The 20891-nt window shown below is 47.2% G+C and overlaps 1 protein-coding gene across 2 annotated transcripts in view; it reads right to left on the reverse strand.

Moving 5' to 3' along the window:
* Nucleotides 1-20891, reverse strand: part of DAAM1 (dishevelled associated activator of morphogenesis 1) — a 187739-nt gene that overhangs the window by 111461 nt on the left and 55387 nt on the right. For both annotated transcript variants that reach the window (XM_084632792.1, XM_084632791.1), the window contains exon 2: nucleotides 7598-7821. In XM_084632792.1, coding sequence (XP_084488918.1) covers nucleotides 7598-7780 — 183 coding nt within the window. In that variant the 5' untranslated portion in view covers nucleotides 7781-7821. The remainder of the gene's footprint in view (nucleotides 1-7597; nucleotides 7822-20891) is intronic.

A 20891-nucleotide genomic window follows, 5' to 3' on the forward strand; every position in this document is an offset into this window, starting at 1 on the left:
TGGAAAATCCCTCTGAGTGTTTGGATTTCATCAGCTGGAAAAATGAGCCAGCCTGATGCAGGGCTTGGCAGCGAGTGAGGCTCTGGAATATTTCTCAAGGTGCAACTGTGGTGAATCACCTGCTCCTGGAAGCAGACTAGTTTTTTTCTCCCCCATGCCCATTTAACAAAGGTTGGGGAGCAAAATGCCTTACATCAGAAGCTACAGTGTCTCTGCTTGGAACCTCTTTACCACACCTTCAGACACACTACGCAGCTCACTGGACATCTGAGCAGAAGGGATCCTCAAAGGTGGTATCACATACCCTTGAAGATCTGGGCCCAAGTACCTTGGCAACCACTTCTACTAAAACAATGGAGAAGATGCTGAACAGAATACAATTGGTTTCATACAGCCTGCTCCAGGCATGAGGTACCCCACTGGGAAACAACGTAAACCTAGATCACCAGCTTGTTTGAAGATTCAGGTGGTTAAATCAGCCCGTTATCTTGCGTGTTGCTATTTTATTTATGGGATGATAGCGTTGCTGAAACCAATTCTGCAGTGAACACATCTGACACCACTTAGAAAGCTCAGAGTGAGGAGAAGACACACAGACAGAGAGGATGAAGGGACCATCACACTGGTTGTGAGTGTCAATCCTGCTATCTAAAGGGGGAGGGTTAAACCTTCATCAGCAGACACTCTGGGAATCTGGTAACCCTTGCTGGTAACTGTGTCCCATTGTGTTGCTACCTCTCAGCTGGGTTTCCTCCCCAGCCTACCAGTCTTCACACACCAGCTGCCTCCCTGCTGCTCTGAGGGGGAAGCCAAAGTGACATCCACAGAACAGCACCAAGACTTGCAAATTTTCCTGATGGCGAGCCCTTCAGTGCGGGGACGGTCTCTTGCTAACCGTATGTACAGCGCCTAGCACAATGGGGCCGTGCCTTAGCCAACGCTCTGTGGTGAAACCCCAAAAGAAAATGATAAACAACAAGTTGCTCTTCAGGCAACTTCACAGCCCACATTTAGCAGCAGCTGAGAGAGCATCATCCGATTCCCAATGCGGGGCAGGGACATAACACCTACGGCATCCAGTCCTCATACCCCAGCCTGGCTGGAGTCGTTCTTACAATTTTATTAAGGTAACTGTGTGCAGGAAGGACAGCATGCTGCAGCAGCCACAAGCCAAACAGTAGCTGTTTCTGTCGTGCCTTGGGAGAAATATCTTCAGCCAGCTGTAGTAAATTCAGTAATTAAAATTTACACTACATTATCCCCCTGTGCCCTCGTCACTGCCTTCAGCACAAGCCACAATAAAATGCCTCTGTGTTAGGGAATACTTTGAAGAACTTATCTAGTGATTGGGGCTCAGGTCTCCTGAGTTCCAATCTATTGCCACCAACTCATTTTGACTTTCCTTGGGCAAAGCATTTAACTTCTCTGTGCTTCCCTTTATCCACCTGTGAAGTGCATATAATACTTGCCTAACCCGCGGGGGATGTTGTGCAACACAACACACTCCATGTTTGAGAATCATAGAATCACAGAATATCAGGGTTGGAAGGGACCTCAGGAGGTCATCTAGTCCAACCCCCTCTCAAAGCAGGACCAATGCCCAATTTTTGCCCCAGATCCCTAAATGGCCCCCTCAAGGATTGAGCTCAAAACCCTGAGTTTAGCAGGCCAATCCTCAAACCACTGAGCTATCCCGCCCCCAATTTCAACATAACAGCAGGTACTAAGGAGCTGTGAGGGAATCAATCATTCACTGAGTCCATGGAAAGACTAGTTGTAGGCATGAAAGGTGAAGTATTGTTATGGTAGAAGCTACCAGATGGTGCTGTTACACAGACTTGAAAATTCTTTTGCTTAGCGTGCAAACAAGATTTTAGTCTTTGAAGAAATGCTATATTGTTGTTAGCCTCAATATGCAATAGCATTTTAAGAGAAGCTGTGGAAGATAGCAGAGAGCAAACTCTCTGCCTTTTCACTGTATTTGGAGGCAATTCTTGAGAAAGATGAGCCTCCTGGAAGCCATGCATTGGAGCGTGGGCTGAGATGCCTGCATGCTGTTTGCGACTGCCTCTGTTCCAGGTCTAGTGTATATGTGGAAATAAAGAAAGTTACAGTGTGAATATACCAAGAATCCATGTCACTGGTTTCCAATGGGAAGCCAACCTGGAAGGCCCCAGAATTCTGCTACCATTTGGCAGAGGGGCAATGCTGGTGTGAGCAGTGGGACTCAGGTATCTGAAAAAGGGGCAACAGTATAAAACAAACCAATGTTGCCTGCTGGGGCTACACCTCCTCATTAGGTCCAAGTGAAAGTGAACTCTTCCTGTCTAGAGCTCATAGAACACATTGGACTGTTTTGGTTAGAGTATGAAAGGATTTTTCAGCAAAATTTGAAAGTCAAAGCTGGTGGCATCACCCAGCTTGGCGTTCATAAAAAGCCCTGCAGGTTGTCCCAGCAACCTGAACAGTTCCCAGGGAACCGTGAAGCACACAGCAGCTAACTTGCAGTGGAACACTTTGATTTTGTGGAGGCCTATGTCCACACAGCTGCTCCTCCTTGGGTGGCTCTGGGTCACTGAAGTCCCGACAGAACAAGAGACAATGAACTCTTTCAGATGCGGCCTGGTGCCCATTGGAGCTGCATTCCCACAACTCCCAGCTGCAAAGTCATTGACGTCGTGTGGAAGGAAGAAGAAGAGGAAGAGTGAACGTCTGCCAGCAAAAATTGCAATATTTTCATGTTCTCCAAGACAAAAAGAGGCCACAGACTGCTAGACAAGTATGAATTGTCCTCTTCCTGTCAGGATCACTAGGAGCAGAAGTTTAGACGCTGGCCTGATTAGCTTAACAATCTACCTAAAGAATCTGGCTCCCTGTTTTGTTGCTGTTCCTCTAGAGAAACATCTGTATATCCACAGGTCTGGAGACAGTTCAGGGTATCATTAGATCAAAAGCAAACATCACTGTGGAAGTCTCGGTACACCAGCTAAAATCAACTGGATTGCACCCAAGATTACTAAAGACCGCGGGCGCGGTGGGCAGCAGAAGGTAAGCCTTTGGCAAACCCGAGTTTGGGGTAGGTGCATCCGACGCCTCCATCACACATTCAGTGCACAATCTCTGGTCTTCGGTCTCTGCTCTGGAACTATCGCTGATTGCTCACATGTTAAGAATGTGACAGGTTTTCAAATGAATAGTCACATCCTAAACATCCAACCCCGATAAGTTTTCCAGGACTGACTCAAAGGAAGCAGACTTGTCACACTAGGTATGAGAATAAATGGGATTTGCAACACTGAGTTTGCTGAACTTGCAACTACTGGTGCTTGCTGTATGATCCACCCAAGAACAAAAGGCTAGCCTTATTTCATCATCAGAGCTCCTGGATGGTACTGCCAAGTCTCCAGACTAAAATATCTGAGATAATATATTGCTTAAATCCCAATTCTATTTTATTTTTTGGGGAGTGAGTTGTGGGGAGGGGGGAAGACAATTCTTCATGAGGTCCCACAGTCTACGACAATAAAAAGCAGAGAAATATGGCTAGAAAGAGCCAAAGACAGATGGCCTTATGGTTAGATGCATTGGACTGGGACTCAGAAGATCTGTGTTAAAGCTGTGCCATCAACTTCCTGTGTGATCTTGGGCAAGTCACTTAACCTCTTTGCGGGTAGGTCTGCCCTTTGAGCCGGAGGCATAAATCCCAGCTCAAGCAGACATACCCGCTGTAGCTCTGATCGAGCTAGCGTGCTAAAAGTGGAGCCTAGCTACCAGCCGCATACGCTGCAGGAGGGACTCACTGCCCTGAGTACTGGCACACCCGGGACACTATGCATGTCCTTGGGGCAGCTAGCCACTCCCGCTGCCTGTGCCAGCATGGCTACACTCTGCTTTTAGGGAGCTAGCTTGATCAGAGCTAGCTTGGGGTGGGCTCCTTGAGCTGCAATTTACACCTACAGCTTGAACCTCACTGGGGCTTTGATCTTGGTGGGGACCCTCTAGGTGCTACTCTCGTCAATAACAATAGGATTCCACAAGTCAAACTGGGGGCTGAACGTGGGAGAGCGTTTTTAGACTGTTACCCAACTCCCAAGAAGAATGCTTTACAGATTAAAAGCTAACGCACTGGCAATGTACATTTGAAGCTAGCCTCTCACACTAATGTTTGTTGATTTGTAGAAAGCAAGTGTTTGCACACTGCTTAGCCCAACAGGGCCCTGATCCCAGCCAGGGATGCTGGGTGCTAGTGTAAAACAAATCATATCACATCGCTGATACATGGCATAAACAAGTACAACCTAGAAAAAACCCTATAACTCTAGGCCTGCCCTAACATCAACTTCAATGCGTGAAGCCTCAAGATTCTTTCTGCATATTTCAAATCACCTCGTCCTTGTTTGCCAAAGTAATTAAGTGGATTCAAAACCTCTTTTTAAACAAACAGAGGGAAGAAGCCGCTCATAGAGCGGTTCCAAGTTGTCGACTGTGAACTGTGTGGCAGCATCAGGGCTGCCAGGGTTTTAAAGACACACCTTTCAGCCCCTGTCAGGCTTCAGCAAGCGTAAAATCAGCCCAGCACCCCCAGCTGGTTTTCCTGTCGCTGTTCCAAATGTTACACAGTGGGCTTATACAGAAACAGTGGGACATTTTCCAAATCATTTAACTAATGCTGAAATCGAATACTCAACTCCGACAGGTTACTGCGAGCAGTAAGATGAAGGGGCTGGGTGTAGCAAGACGAGCTGGCCAAAAGGGTTTGCAGCAACATTTGTATTTATTTTTAAACTCTCCCTGGTGAAAATCTGCCTATTTTTGAGTTTGCAAAATGTCAGAGAAATCGGAACAGTCTTGCAAACACTGGGAAAATCCCTGAGAGTTTCTTGTAGATATTTGTAATGGGGAAAGGGGGAAGCAAGAAGTGGGAGCTTGGCTGCAGGGTTTCCACATGGTTTCTTTGAATTTCAGGCAGACCTGTTGTGTTGCGACTGGTTACACAGTTCTAGGGTACGGGCGCTGTTTCCTCCCATTGGATTAGTCTGCCCTCATGCAATCAGGTGGCTAGCAGTGGGCCATAGCTGACTCCTGTCACAGGGAGTGGCTGAATTTTGAGCTCATTCTCCCAGCCTGTTAGGGGAAAACAAAAAACCTGACAGCAAGGAGTGGCTGCTTCCTAGCAGTGTGTGTGTGGGCAGAGGGAGGAGAGGAGTCACTTAGACACCACCTAATCACCTGAGGCCAGCCAGGAGGAGTGTAACTGCCTCCCTAAAAATCATGCGTGGAGAGTGGTCCATACACCAATGAGGCATTGGAAGAGGTAGCAGGACAGTCTTTCCATGCAAAAAGAAACCAACATATCCTTCAGGGCTAGTGGGAAGGAGAGCTCTCAGGGCCTCTTGTGTAGGCAGGGATTCCGTATGAACCCCAGGCCTGGTGTTTAATTGGTTCTGATAAGCCTCCAAACCCTGATTCTCCAGGGACGCTCCCCCATCGCTAGATGGATCTGTAGGCTTAGCGTGGCGAACCTGACGCTGGATCATAGCACGCTCTTACGTTCAGTTTGGCGATGCTAACCAGAGCTGGCCAGGAATTTTCCATTGAAAGGCTTTCCAGGGAAAAAACTCATTTTCCACAAAATCAAGATGCTCCATGGGAAGATTTAGATTTAGCTGAAATTTTTCAATTTTCCACCAGGAAAAGCAAATGGAAATATTTTGTTTTGGGTCGGTTCAACCTGGACATTGTTTTATTGAATCAACCTGAAATGTTTCTAATCAGTTCAACAAAATAATAAATTATATTTCCTTATCGGAGTCGTTATACAGGCCCCAGTATCTCCTATGGGCCAAATGCCCTGGAAGACTGCATCTCCCATAGTGCAATATGGATTTCCCATCTGACCAAGCTACATGACAGGAGATACAATCCAGGAAGCCTGACCCATATGGGAGAATGGGTGCATTAAGCTCCCAAAATACAACTCCTATGAGGTAACAAACCACAATGGCAAAATCCATTAATGTTGAACTGACCCGAAATACTTAGTTTTGAGTCAGTTCAACAAACTAAAAACCAAAACATTTTGCCTTTAGGAATGTCAAAATTGGGGCAAAATTCTGTTCCACAAAAAAAAACATTTCAATTTTTCATTTTGATTTGGGACAAAAACCAAGTGCTGAAAGGTCGGCATTTCCGGTGGGACAGAAATTCCAAATTCCGCTCAGCTGTAATGCTAACACTTGGGTTTACGTGCACTTTATTTCCTTCCCCTTCCAATCAGAGCATACAGGGCACAAGAATCATTGATGCTTTGAGTATACCGTGGGGCCCTGTCAAGAGGCAGCCTAGCAAAGGAACTGTCGCACCAGAACAAGAACCAAAACACCACCATTCTGCCCTCAGCCTCATGCTCACTGCCCTCACTCCTGCTGCCCAAAATTACAGTTTAAGAAGCCACATGCCACTTGGGGGATTACCACATCCCCATGGGCTGCAGAGAAGGGGGAGATTGCAGCAGTTGGAACACGAACACACTATTAGTATAGAGTAGAGGACATGTCCATATTTACTGCTTAGGCCTCATGGCCACCTGCATTGCCACAGCGCTGGGATAGATCCATCTGCTTTTCTGATCAGCCGGTGCTCTCAGTCCTCCCTTGGCCAGTCATGCCATGTAGCAGCAGCCATGGAGCAATGGGAGACCGCTCTCAGCTGGGCCAGCTACCTACATTTCTACTTCCAGAGCATTAACTCTCCAAGATGCCTAAGCTCCATCTACCGAGCTGCTTCCCACCCAACCATTCCAGCCCCTTTACCAGTGGTTCTGCACCACAGCCTGCCCTTCCACTCTGGGAATCACAACTGACAAGGAGATAGGTTTAAACAGGGCTACGGATGAGACCAATCAAAAAATTCAGCTCAGTTGGCAGCCTGCCCTTGGGAGAGATCCAAGACTGGGGTGCAGGTGAGGACCGACTAGGCTGCACTGGCAGCGCCGTGTGTGGAAAGTTACCCGCCATGCCAGCCTACGCTACGTGCTTATGGCCTCCTGGCTCAGGCATGGTTAGAGTCTCTTTCACAAGCATCATGGCATCATCTATGCCTGAACTAGAGCCCACAGGGCAGGGAATATGTACTTCTCAGGCACATCATCAGACCCAAACAAAGCAATATACTGAAAAGGAAACAGCCACCATGAACAGAATGCGGTCTGGGGAAAAAGACTGACACTAGAGTGGGTTTTCTTCCAGGAGTGAGATGAAAAGAGCCTCAAAACTCCACATGTTCTGTGGGGAGAGAGTAATACTCTTTTATAGGAGCTCTGTATCAACCAATGGAATTCCCCATGCATAGCTGGAAGTCACCGGTGCATCCAATGGGAATTCAAGGCTCAGGGGGCCGTCCAATCACCGACAGCAGCAAACCCTGATGTTCCTGTCAATTAAAAGCTCATTTGAAATTACTCCTCCTGACCTTGCACCTATTAAAGTCAGTGGGATATTTGCCATGGACGTCATGAGCAGGATGGGGCCCAATGTTTTTCTGTGGTGCCCTCCCAAAAATAGCTACCCCATTGCCACGAGAAACATGCAACACTCACCACAAGCTCACTGAACATGACATCCAGCTCTTCCACCGGGGGCATTGGCAACGCCGGCTCCATGGTCTGTAGGGCGAAGTTGCTGTCATTGCGAAGCCGGTAGGTGATCTCCGGATGGTCGTTGCTTCGGAAGCAGCAGAAGATGAATGAAATCCCCCGTCCACTTCTTTTTCTTGGGGCCATGGCCAAAATCTTCTGTGTCCCTTCCTTCTAGCTACTAAATCCTACAGAAAGAGAGGGGACAGGAAATGCTTGAGTATCCACTTTGTCCAAGTGTGTTGAGATCTACTGAGAAGAGACTCAGAATCAAAGGCACCCAACATACACAACTTGCAAAGTGACATTTACATGCCGAAGATTTCTGTTCCGGTTTGACATTTACAGTTCCAGCAACCTTGACTGTGCTAATTAAAAGATACCTTTGTTCTCTTATGGCCATAATCTTTTTTTTTTCCCCAACTGTAGCTAAATCGAGAAGTTACCAGTAGGCAATTGCTGTAGATGAAAGACGGTGGGATACACCACCGTTCTGTTACAGTGCTGAGAGCTACAAGAAGAACTGACCCAAGCCCTCCGATTCCTTCTCTATCTTTTATTGTCTCACTCCAAGACAGGTCAAAAGTCACTCTGATGCCAATTAGCCCCATGCTATACTACACTACTCTTTTTTAGCTCGTGTGGACCTCTTGCAGCATTATTAAAAAATATTTTAGACTTAGTGTGTTGGTACTGCAAACAGTTCTGTCTGGTCTACACGGTCAGCTAAAGTTTTCAGCATTAGAGGACAACCTTTACGATTCCGGGGCAGATCCTCAGCTACTGTGAGCCAGTAACACACCAGGGCAGTCAAGAGAACTTGGCCCATTTTACACCAGCTGAGGATCTAGCTCTGGAAATGTTATTTTTAATTAAGGGAAGCCATTTTTAAAAGTCAAATTTAAGTAATTTTTTTAAAGGAGGTACAAGCCCTAGGTCTGCACAATCCTCCCCTGCATCCAAGCTTAAATTAAAGTGTCCCTTCTCAACATCACAGCCTGAAATCTCATTTCACATTACACACCTCAGGGTTTACACAAATGTGACCATTTGATTTGCTTGCACAGCCGTGAAATCTCTTATTGTCACTTGCTACCTGAGAGTTACAAGCTCAATTAATCTGCAGTATGCTGGAATCAAAAAGTGTTTTTTAAAAGGTATCCCACACCTGGCAAGAAAGTTTTGCTCCCCACAACCAAAAGTTTCCCAAAACAAACATGTCTTCTCAATAGGGAAGGCAAATTCACAGATTTTTAAAAGGCCCCCCAAGTACCATTTTCCCTACTCTACAGATAGGGAAATAGAGCATGGGGAAGTGATTTGCCTAAAGCAGGGGTTCCCAAATTTCATTGCACTGCGACCCCCTTCTGACAACAAAAATTACTACACGACCCCAGGAGGGCGGACCAAAGCCTGAGCCTATCCGAGCCCCGCCACTCTGGGCAGTGGGAAGAGGGTGGCGGCGTGCGCGCAAAGCCGAAGGGCTTCAGCCCCGGGCACGGAGCCTGTTAGCCGAGCCCTGCTGCCCAAGACTGAAGCCCTTGGGCTTTGGCCCCGGGCGGTGGGGCTCAGGCTTCAGCTAAGGCCCCACAAAGTCTAATGCCAACCCTGGCGACTCCGTTAAAATGGGATCATGACCCACTTTGGGGTCCTGACCCACAGTTTGAGAACCGCTGGCCTAAAGCGATGCAATGAATCAGTGGCAGAGCTAGGAAAAGAAACCTATTTCATGATGCTCCCCTCCCATGCAAATCCCATACCTTCACCACAGGACCGGAACTTTAGTTCTCTTCTTCCATTTCAGATTTTCAAACTGAAAGCTATAAATATATAGACGCTATCCTCAGAACACATCTGGTGTTTTCAAAGATCCTAGCTTACATAAAAACATCAATAGATTTAAGTCTGAATGAAAGAACAAGGATGAGACAAGGTAAAGATTTATTTCTATTTTAGTATTTAAAAGACAGACGTGGCCACTCAGACAAGGTATTTTTGAGCTGGCTGCAGCTCTAGAGCTATTGGGATTCATAATTACTATACAACTGCAGTCTTGATGTTTATGTATCGTTTGCAAGACATAGATACAAGCCCAGCAAATTGCAGTTACTATCAAGAAACAGTAAAAAACTTGAAAAGGAGAGAAGAGCCTTAGCTAGCAGGCAAACAGTACAAATGCTGCTGAATATTCATTAATGTGAAGGATAAAAGTCAAAACTCTGCTTCCTGACATGTTCTTCAGCTAGAACACTTCAAAACATGCCTATTGCATCTATAGTACAAAGTCTGGGGTTCAAGGCCTTATCATTCCACTTTATTGTTTACGCAGAATTTGTTAGACATTGGGAAGGGACAATGTCACTTTGAGAACAAGTCATTCAGCTTAACTTTCTGTAAAAGTCCCCAAATTTCCCAAAGTTACACTTTAAACATGAGTGTGAGCAGGACATACATATAGAGGGTACAACCCTAATTAGGTTCATAGGATTTCAAGGTCAGAAGGGACTATTACACCATCAAGTCTGACCTCCTGTATAACACAGGCCATAGAATTGAGGCCCAATAACTTGTCTTTTTAGCCATACTTTCCAGAAAGCATCTAGTCTTGGATTTGAAGACGTAAAGGGAGGGGGTGGATTCTTCAGCTCCTGTTAGGTTTAATCACCCTTCCGGCTGAGATTAAGTTAATACAATCTAAAAGTACCTGGTCAGATTGTAAACTCCTTGAGTCAGGGATTCTGTCTCTTTGTTCTGTGTTTGTACAGCACCTAGAACAGAGGTGGGCAAACCACAGCCCAGGAGCCATATCTGGCCCTCCAGGACAGTTTAATCCAGCCCTTGAGCTCTCCCTATTAAGCAGGGCCTGGGGCTTGCCCTGCTCCGGCACTCCAGCCTGCACGACTCCTGGAAGCAGCGACAGCAGAGAGGCTAACAGAGGGAGTTTGCCTGGGGAGAGCCCACTGAGGCTTACATCTTGCCGGCTTCTCTGAGTAGTTACTACAACTCCTGAGGAAGCTCATAGAAGGAAGGCAATATGGATGGGGAGCGTTCAGCTGTTGTGACCTGCAATGGATGTGCCATGTTTGTCTTTCTTCCATAGGACAGAAGCGACTTTGTCTGTACAAAGTGCAAGCTGGTCTCCATATTGGAAGAGAAGGTTCAAGGTCTGGAGAAACAAGTATCGACCCTGAGTTGCATAAGAAAACCTGAAGATTTCCTGGACAGACGACATCAGGATATGCTTCTACAGGCACAATGTTCTGAAGATTCAGAGCAGGCTGTGCAGCGGGGACAGGAGGATGGTAAAGAAATTTGGCAGCATGGTGACCTCCAGAAGAAGAAAGGGGAGCGTCCATGTACCAGCAACGCAGATACAGGTAAATAACCTTTTTCATGTTCTCTCCACAGGTACTGATGCGGAGAGTGGACTAGATGATACATCTGAGGGAAGGGAACACAAGGAGACTCCACTGATTGGAAGGCATAAGATGCACTGTCCTAAGGATGGAGGTTCCACGACCACTGCTCCCAAGAGAAGGAGGCGGGTGGTGGTGGTCGGGGCTCTCTCCTCAGGGGGACTGAGTCATCTATCTGCCGCCCTGACCGGGAAAACCGAGAAGTCTGCTGCTTGCCAGGAGCTAGGATTCATGATGTGACGGAGAGACTGCCGAGACACATCAAGCCCTCCGATCGCTACCCCTTCCTGCTTCTCCACGTGGGCACCAATGATACTGCCAAGAATGACCTTGAGCAGATCACTGCGGACTACATGGCTCTGGGAAGAAGGATAAAGGAGTTTGAGGCGCAAGTGGTGTTCGTCCATCCTCCCCGTGGAATGAAAAGGCCTGGGTAGAGAACGTCAAATCGTGGAAGCCAACGAATGGCTACGCAGGTGGTGTCGGAGAGAAGGCTTTGGATTCTTTGATTATGGGAAGGTGTTCCAAGAAGGAGGAGTGCTAGGCAGAGACGGGCTCCACCTAACGAAGAGAGGGAAGAGCATCTTTGCAAGCAGGCTGGCTAACCTAGTGAGGAGGGCTTTAAACTAGGTTCACCAGGGGAAGGAGACCAAAGCCCTGAGGTAAGTGGGGACGTGGGATATCGGGAGGAAGCACAAGCAGGAGAGCGTCAAAGGGGAGGGCTCCTGCCTCATACTAAGAAAGCAGGACAAACAGCAAGTTTTCTCAAGTGCCTTTACACAAATGCAAGACGCCTGGGAAACAAGCAGGGAGAACTGGAAGTCCTGGCACAGTCAAGGAATTATGATGTGATTGGAATAACAGAGACTTGGTGGGATAACTCACATGACTGGAGTACTGTCATGGATGGATATAAACTGTTCAGGAAGGGCAGGCAGGGCAGAAAAGGTAGGGGAGTTGCATTGTATGTAAGAGCAGTATGACTGCTCAGAGCTCCGGTTTGAAACTGCAGAAAAACCTGAGTGTCTCTGGATTAAGTTTAGAAGCGTGAGCGACAAGGGTGATGTTGTGGTGGGAGTCTGCTACAGACCACCGGACCAGGGGGATGAGATGGACAAGGCTTTCTTCCGGCAACTAATGGAAGTTACTAGATCGCAGGCCCTGGTTCTCAGGGGAGACTTCAATCACCCTGTTATCTGCTGGGAGAGCAATACAGCGGTGCATAGACAATCCAGGAAGTTTTTAGAAAGTGTAGGGGACAATTTCCTGGTGCAAGTGCTGGAGGAACCAACTAGGGGCAGAGCTCTTCTTGACCTGCTGCTCACAAACCGGGAAGAAGTAGTAGGGAAAGCAAAAGTGGATGGGACCCTGGGAGGCAGTGACGGTTGAGTTCAGGATCCTGACACAGGGAAGAAAGGAGAGCAGCAGAATATGGACCCTGGACTTCAGGAAAGCAGACTTCGACTCCCTCAGGGAACTGATGGACAGGATCCCCTGGGAGAATAACATGAGGGGGAAAGGAGTCCAGGAGAGCTGGCTGTATTTTAAAGAATCCTTATTGAAGTTACAGGGACAAACCATCCCGATGTGTAGAAAGAATAGTAAATATGGCAGGCGACCAGCCTGGTTGGCTTAACAGTGAAATCCTTGTTGATCTTAAAACACAAAAAAGAAGCTCACAAGAAGTGGAAGATTGGACAAATGACCAGGGAAGAGTATAAAAATATTGCTCGGGCATGCAGGAGTGAAATCAGGAAGGCCAAATCACATCTGGAGCTGCAGCTAGCAAGAGATGTTAAGAGTAACAAGAAGGGTTTCTTCAGGCATGTTAGCAACAAGAAGAAAGTCAAGGAAAGCGTGGGCCCCTGACTGAATGAGGGAGGCAACCTAGTGACAGAGGATATGGAAAAAGCTGAAGTACTCAATGCTTTTTTTGCCTCGGTCTTCACGAACAAAGTCAGCTCCCAGATTACTGCACTGGGCAGCACAGCCTGGGGAGGAGGTGACCAGCCCTCTGTGGAGAAAGAAGTGGTTCGGGACTATTTAGAAAAGCTGGACGAGCACAAGTCCATGGGGCCGGATGCGCTGCATCCGAGAGTGCTAAAGGAGTTGGCGGATGTGATTGCAGAGCCATTGGCCATTATCTTTGAAGACTCATGGCAATTGGAGGTCCCGGACAACTGGAAAAAGGCTAATGTAGTGCCCATCTTTAAAAAAGGGAAGGAGGAGGATCCTGGGAACTACAGGCCAGTCAGCCTCGCCTCAGTCCCTGGAAAAATCATGGAGCAGATCCTTAAGGAATCAATTCTGAAGCACTTAGAGGAGAGGAAAGTGATCAGGAACAGTCAGCATGGATTCACCAAGGGAAGGTCATGCCTGACTAATCTAATCGCCTTCTATAATGAGATTACTGGTTCTGTGGATGAAGGGAAAGCAGTGGATGTATTGTTGCTTGACTTTAGCAAAGCTTTTGACAGTGTCTCCCACAGTATTCTTGCCAGCAAGTTAAAGTATGGGCTGGATGAATGGACTACAAGGTGGATAGAACGCTGGCTAGATTGTCGGGATCAACGGCTCCATGTCTAGTTGGCAGTCGGTATCAAGTGGAGTGCCCCAAGGGTCGGTCCTGGGGCCAGTTTTGTTCAATATCTTCATAAATGATCTGGAGGATGGTGTGGATTGCACCCTCAGCAAGTTTGCAGATGACACTAAACTGGGAGAAGAGGTAGATACGCTGGAGGGTAGGGATAGGATACAGAGGGTCCTAGATAAATTAGAGGATTGGGCCAAAAGAAATCTGATGAGGTTCAACAAGGACAAGTGCAGAGTCCTGCACTTAGGATGGAAGAATCCCATGCACCGCTACAGACTAGGAACCGAATGGCTAGGCAGCAGTTCTGCAGAAAAGGACCTAGGGGTTACAGTGGACAAGAAGCTGGATATGAGTCAACAGCATCCCACTGTTGCCAAGAAGGCCAATGGCATTTTGGGATGCATAAGTAGGGGCATTGCCAGCAGATTGTTCCCCTCTATTCGATATTGGTGAGGCCTCATCTGGAGTACTGTGTCCAGTTTTGGGCCCCACACTACAAGAAGGATGTGGAAAATTGGAAAAACATCCAGCGGAGGGCAACAAAAATGATTAGGGGGCTGGAACACATGATTTATGAGGAGAGGCTGAGGGAACTGGATTGTTTAGTCTGCAGAAGAGAAGAATGTGGGGGGATTTGATAGCTGCTTTCAACTACCTGAAAGGGAGTTCCAAAGAGGATAGATCTAGACTGTTCTCAGTGGTAGCAGATGACAGAACGAGGAGTAATGGTCTCAAGTTGCAGTGGGGGAGTTTTAGGTTGGATATTAGGAAAAAAAAATTTTCACTAGGAGGGTGGTGAAACACTGGAATGCGTTACCTAGGGAGATGGTGGAATCGCCTTCCTTAGAAGTTTTTAAGGTCAGGCTTGACAAAGCCCTGGCTGGGATGATTTAGTTGGGGACTGGTCCTGCTTTGAGCAGGGGGTTGGACTAGATGACCTCCTGAGGTCCCTTCCAACCCTGATATTCTAGGATTCTATGATATCCCCACTCCAGCTCCTGTGCGTAGGGGCAGCCAGGGGGCTCTGCATGCTGCCCCCACCCCAAGTGCCGCCCCTGCAGCTCCCATTGGCTGGGAACCACAGCCAACAGGAGCTGCAGGGGCGGCGCCTGCACACAGGGCAGAGCGCAGAGCTGCCTGGCTGCACCTCCGCATAAGAGCTGGAGGGGGGACATGCCGCTGTTTCTGGGAGCTGCCTGAGGTAAGCGCCGCCCAAAACCTGCCTCCTTCCCGTCCCCCAATCTTGATCCCCCTCCCACCCTCTGAACTCCTCGGTCCCAGCCCAGATTACCCTCCAGCACCCCCAGCCCTTCCCCAGAGTCCACACCCCCAGCAGGAGCCCTCATGCACCCCAACCCCCAATTTCGTGAGCATTCATGGCCCGCCATACAGTTTCCATACCCACATGTGGCCCTCGGGCCAAAAAGTTTGCACACCCCTGGCCTAGAACAATGGGATCCTGGGCCATGATGAGGGCTCCTAGACTCTTCCCCAATATAACCACCACCCTCTAGGTCATGTAAGAATTTATTTGTATCTAGAATTTCCTGTAGAAAATGCAGCCAAAAAGGCAAGGAGAAAAACCCAGAAAAGTACCAGAATATTATGCAGCCCTGGAGAACTAAGGCAGGAGTTAGGCCTTGATCCTGAACAAACTTACACACAAGTAATCTCACTGAAATCAGTAAGGTTACTCACATGAGTGAAGCTATTCATTTGCTCAACTGTTTGCAGGATCTGAGCCTTAAATTAAAATTGTTTCTCGGAGGTCTCAGACTTCCTTGAACCCACATGAACAGGGCAAGCAATAGCTATGCCACTGAAATACCATGATCGTTTCCTTTTGCTGTTACACCAGAGCGTGGAGAACATATAGAATTCTCTCTATTGCAAAAGAATCATTCTATCTGTCAGGTGGACACAATACTGGCTTTTGCCAAGACTGCTCACGTGTCGGGCAGCAATGGGGTTATGACTTGCAAGTAAACCTGGTTTTCCACAAGGCACTAGTATGCAAGTATATTCTGAAGCAAAAAGGTTTTTTTTGGCTGTCTCCCTTCTTCTGCATTCATGTCTGGTTTTATTCCCTCAGGGGAGTCAGAGGAGGAACCGTAATGACAGAATATATAATTAATTACAGAGATGTACTTTTGGCAAGTGGGGAAGACTAAGAGAATTTGTTTTCTCCAAGCTTAGATAACCAGTCATTCAAGCAGCTATGCAAGGGAGTTCTCAGTCACTACACACCAGCAATAGACACTTTCTCATTCTCATTACAGGATACTCATATGACACCACCACCACTCAGCATTCACAAAGCACTTTTCGTTTCCAAGAGGGCTTTACTAACTTTAACTCTCAGCACACTCTGGTGAGGTAGAGGAGTAATTCTTAGACACATTGCATAGATGGAGAAACAGAGACAGAGATGTGAAGGAAAACAATTTCCAAGCATGCCCACTAATTTTGGGGGGCTCAATCTGGGATACTGGAGGCCTGATTTTCAGAAGTGCTGAGCATTCACAACTCCTGCCAAACTGGAGCTCATTGCCTCTGAAGATCAGGCCCTGTGAGTCAAGATGACTATTCAAAGCCTGAGACACCAAAAATGAGAGGATGCTTCTGAAAATTCTGTCCTACGTGGCTTGTCCAAGGCCTTAAGGCAAACATCAAGACTGGGATTAGACCTGAGAAGTTCCAGGTTCCCAGTCCTGTGCCCAGACCAAAGGTAGTGAACGTCACCACCCAGAGAGATTAAAGAGGGGGGAGAGGAGTGGTGGGCCAATGATGGAGCCCAGGGGAAAAATCACATCATTGAGGGAGGAGAAGTGCAGCCACTACAGTGAGCAAGAGGGAGCTGAGAGAAGAGAGGATTAAGGCGTAATAGGACATCATGAGAACAGGACTTTGCCCAGACATGTTCTGGGAGCAGCTTCAGTTGCTATGATTGCAGACAGAGCAAGGACTGGGGACAGCAAGGTGGAGGGGAGTGAAGGCATCAAAATACTGAGTCATCTGCAGATGGCCATCCTACAATCAGTGTAAGTGGAGGGGAGTGAAACAGGAACCGCAGAGAGGCTAGAAAGGACAGACTGGCAGTCAGGAAAGGTACTGATGACTGGATTTGGAGAAGGGGATGAGATAGCCCATTTTTCAGGACAGAAAACGGTGATCAGTGAGAAGCATCACATGTTTTGGGGTCAAAACCCTTTTAGTAAAAAAATTTGCAAGAACAATTTCCATACAATTTCCATGAAGTTATGAGCTACAGAGGCACCTGTATTCCAGGCTCCCTATTAGAAGGAGAACTCCTTTGTCCCTCCTCTACTTTTTGCCTCATTCAACAGAATCTAATTTGCTCTGTCTGGTCTGCCATAACCTTGCATACTGTTCTACAGCACAATGCTACACCCCCAGATTCCTCTCCTGTGGCCGCCTGGAAATACAAAGCAGCAGCGAGTTTTTTTAATCAAACCACCTTCCCTCCCTTTCACGTTATTTGGCCTGCTTTTATGCAAAGGTCTTTTAATACAACCGTGAAAAATGAAACACAGCATTAGTTCAAGTTAATCAGAGCTATCTTTCCAGCCACTCACCAAACAGTCAGAAGATACAGGTTAGGCTTTAACAGAAACAAGGACTTATGGACCCAAATCAGACATACTCGCCAAGATAGGAGCCTAATGTTACATTCTTCAATCCATTTTTAGGTGGCTACGTAAGTAGCCTGATTTTTCAGAGGTAATGAGCTCCCAGCAACTCCCGCTAAGTTCAGTAGAAGCCACGAGTGCTCATGGTAGCCTAGAGTTTTCACCCAGACAGTCTGGGTTTCAGCTTGTGTGCCATTTGACAAGCCCTGGTGTCTGTTTTCTATCTGTGGCAACCCTAACGTGGACAGCAGGAGGGACCGTAGCAGCTGCCACCACCTCCAGGGCCAAGCTGCTCCTGGGGCTCACGGTGGTGCGTGGTGTGCAGGGGTGGGGCCTTAGGGGGTAAGAGGCAGTGAAGGAGACAGGGCCTTTTGGGAGTGTGTAAGTAAGTAAACGCATGTTGTGTACACACACACACACACACACACACAATATGCCTGAGCCAGAGGATGAGAGGCTGTTACAGGCCAGCTACAGAACCTGGCTCTTGAGCTCAAGCGATTCGTGCTTTTAGCTCTGGGGGTCCCCACATCAATCCCTGGGGCTGGCCAAGATGGCAACTGTCACACGCCGCACTTTTGAAAACATGCGCGACTATTTAGATGCCTCAAGATGGATTTCAGGAGCCAAACTTCAGGCTCCTATTTTTTAAAGTCATGGCCTCCATGTAGATTAGATGGGAGGTGGGGCAGAGGGAGAAGACGAAGGATGCGGAAATACTGAGATAGTGCTTTTTACTTTTGTTACCAATGGTGTTTGTAACAGAAATACTATCTAAATTCCTTTGCACTGACAGTAACATGCTTTGGCGTTGGTCCAAATTTGAGAGGACAGATACTGGTCTTGTCATCAAGTGTCCAGCCAGCATGGATCCTTCGAGTTTCTTGCTCCTGAATACAATGGAGGGAGAGAGACCACTGCTCATTTAGTTTAACCGTGTGAGGGGCAGCTTGTTTTCCATAAATGCTGTAACACACAATGTGCTCCTCTGCCCAACACTTAAGGAGTTAAATATCTTTTACCATATTTAAACTCTTCCTCCACGCACACAGTTTCATCGAAGCCTATGAGGTTTTAACTATCAAAGCTGATGTAAACTCTGAGATATTTCTCTCAGGTCACTGAATCAGTGACCTCATCTGCTTATTCAGGTTGGGAGGCATTCTGCCTGCACAGAAAACTTGTGAGATTGTCATGAATGCTACTAACTAGACCATGGATCACTAGAAGTGTATGGCACCCAGAAACGTATTCTCTCATGCAGCCCTATCCTACAAACACATTTTTGTAATATTCAAAACTCTGAATTTCTATGCACTCACTACTCGCTAATGTGGCACGTATTCAAGGCTGATAATCTAGTAGTCATGTGGTAACTGTAGCTGTTCATTGAAGTTAGGGTGTGATGAGCAACCCCATAAGGGAATACAGACTCCACTCTGCCCCCAAACCTTTGGTTTCATCTTCCCTTATGGTCTTAATGGGGACACTCTTTAAGAAGGGATCAGTCTTCCTATATGTGTACAGTACCTAGCACTTTGGCAGTGCTACTGCCAAACAAATAAAAATAATCACTCCAGCAGGCTTTATGTTGGCAATTTTCTGTAAGAGGAAAAAAAATATATTCCAGATTTTTTTCTCCAGCACTAACCCCAGTGCAGCCTCCCATAGCAGCACAAGCTAGAAGCTCCCTCTGGATTTTCTAATAGAACCATACACTAAGATTTAAGAGATCCACAGAGAAGAGTCAGGCAATCGACAATATGTTGTTTCCTTTCACCATTTTAGTCTCAAAGTTACCTTGGGCTCTCCTGGTCTGTCTGCCATACCTACCTGTCTTCTAGTTAGACTTCAATTGTAAGCTCTGTGGTTCAGAGACAGGATGGTGCCTAACATAATGGGGCCCTGATTGGGGCCCAGCAGAGCCATACAAATCACTCTTGGAGTGGAAACTTTGGTTGGAAAAAGCATTAGAGCAAAACTGCTCGTGCCCAGGTGACAGCTAATAGCTAATTTCTCCTTAGGATCAGGAGCTTGGAGTACTTAAAACCCAGCACCAGCCAACAGCAGCAGCTTGCATCAGTATTAGGGAGTTGCAATTGTGAGCCCTTAGTCAAGGAAGCAAGATCGTTTCCATTAGATATAAATACAGATGCCTGTCACCAACCCCAGGCAGATTCCCAAAAAACTCTTTCTTGCATAAAAATATCTCTGGGCCTGGACTGCACAGGAGGAGAATTTTTGTGTTGGTTTTAAATGAGTGTGCAAGTGGAGAAGTGGTTTTTGAGCTGAGACTTTGACAGAAGTAGCCAATTTCAATGTTTGTAAATTGCTCTTTTCTTGATCCACTCATAAAACAGCTTTATACATAAACTGCAATGGTTTCCACACGCTGCAGAGGAGACTCACGCCCAGGGCTGTTTTTACCAAGGTGAAGCATGGCAGCGATTAGCAGTTGGAGACCTTAGAGATGTTTTATACACTCTCACGGTGGACTGGAACCAGCTCTCTAGCTAAGCTTTGACAGAGACGTTACCTCAAGTTCTTGCTCTAGTCCAGTGCTTCTCAACCCCCAGGCTGCAGCCCGCTTGCAGCCCAATCAGCACAGAGCTGCAGCCCCACGTGACATCCTCATAGCCATATAGGTAGTATATATAGTGTGTGGATGCAGCTGACATAACACAGAGAGCTGCATATGCGGCTCACAATGGTAAAGATGTTGAGAACCACTGCTCTAGGCTAAGTGACCAGCACCCTTACCAGGCCCACCAGCTCTTCACCCTTGTGCATGCCCCTTGGGTCCCTGATCTCAGCTTCAGCATTTCACCATCACACACACCCCCTTTCTTGTGGGGATGTCACAGCCCAAATATCCATTTTTACCCTGGCCAGTCAATAGAAACAGCCACAGACATGGCTGTACTACAGGTACCTGAGAAGAGAATTGCCTGGCATGGATGGGAGCCTCCTGGTACTTCAGGTAACCGGGTACTGCCAGCCCCTGGCTCCTCTTCCCTCAGATCAGTCACAAAGTCACCGGTTCCCACTGAGATCCTACACACAGCGCTGGCACCAATCAGCTGCGCAGCTCATGACAAATGTAGGGATGTTTCCAGCATCATTAGCAACATCTCCTGGAGTTAAGTGTCTGTCCTTCATACCCCCAACAAACAGCGGGTGTTCTCCACCTTCCCCACTGACCTACTCCAAGCTAGAAGGGTGACTTATATCATTATACCACTGCCTCCCAAGAGCAGGTGCTCCATATACTCAACTATAAATACTCATCAGGACAGATTTCATTTGCATATGCCAAATGGGGTAGTCTCCAGCCTGTATGTGGAAGGTGGACAGAGATGCAGGGGCAGAGTTCAGGTTGATGTTGAAACCTGAACATCTCCCCCTTCCCCCCACAATGCATTACTGTCACTATCAGCAGAGGAAACAGCTGAATTAACAGGGAGACTGACCTATCCCCTCATCTGTAGAGGTTCTTCTTCCAGGCCCCTGTTCTGAGAATATTTCAATCTCACAGCCCTACAATTTGGGAGATTATAAACATATATACATCCTGGGTTTTTTCTGAATTTATAGTCTCC

The sequence above is a fragment of the Lepidochelys olivacea genome, assembly GCF_965140295.1.
Source record: "Lepidochelys olivacea isolate rLepOli2 genome assembly, chromosome: 6".
NCBI classification, from domain to species: domain Eukaryota; kingdom Metazoa; phylum Chordata; order Testudines; family Cheloniidae; genus Lepidochelys; species Lepidochelys olivacea.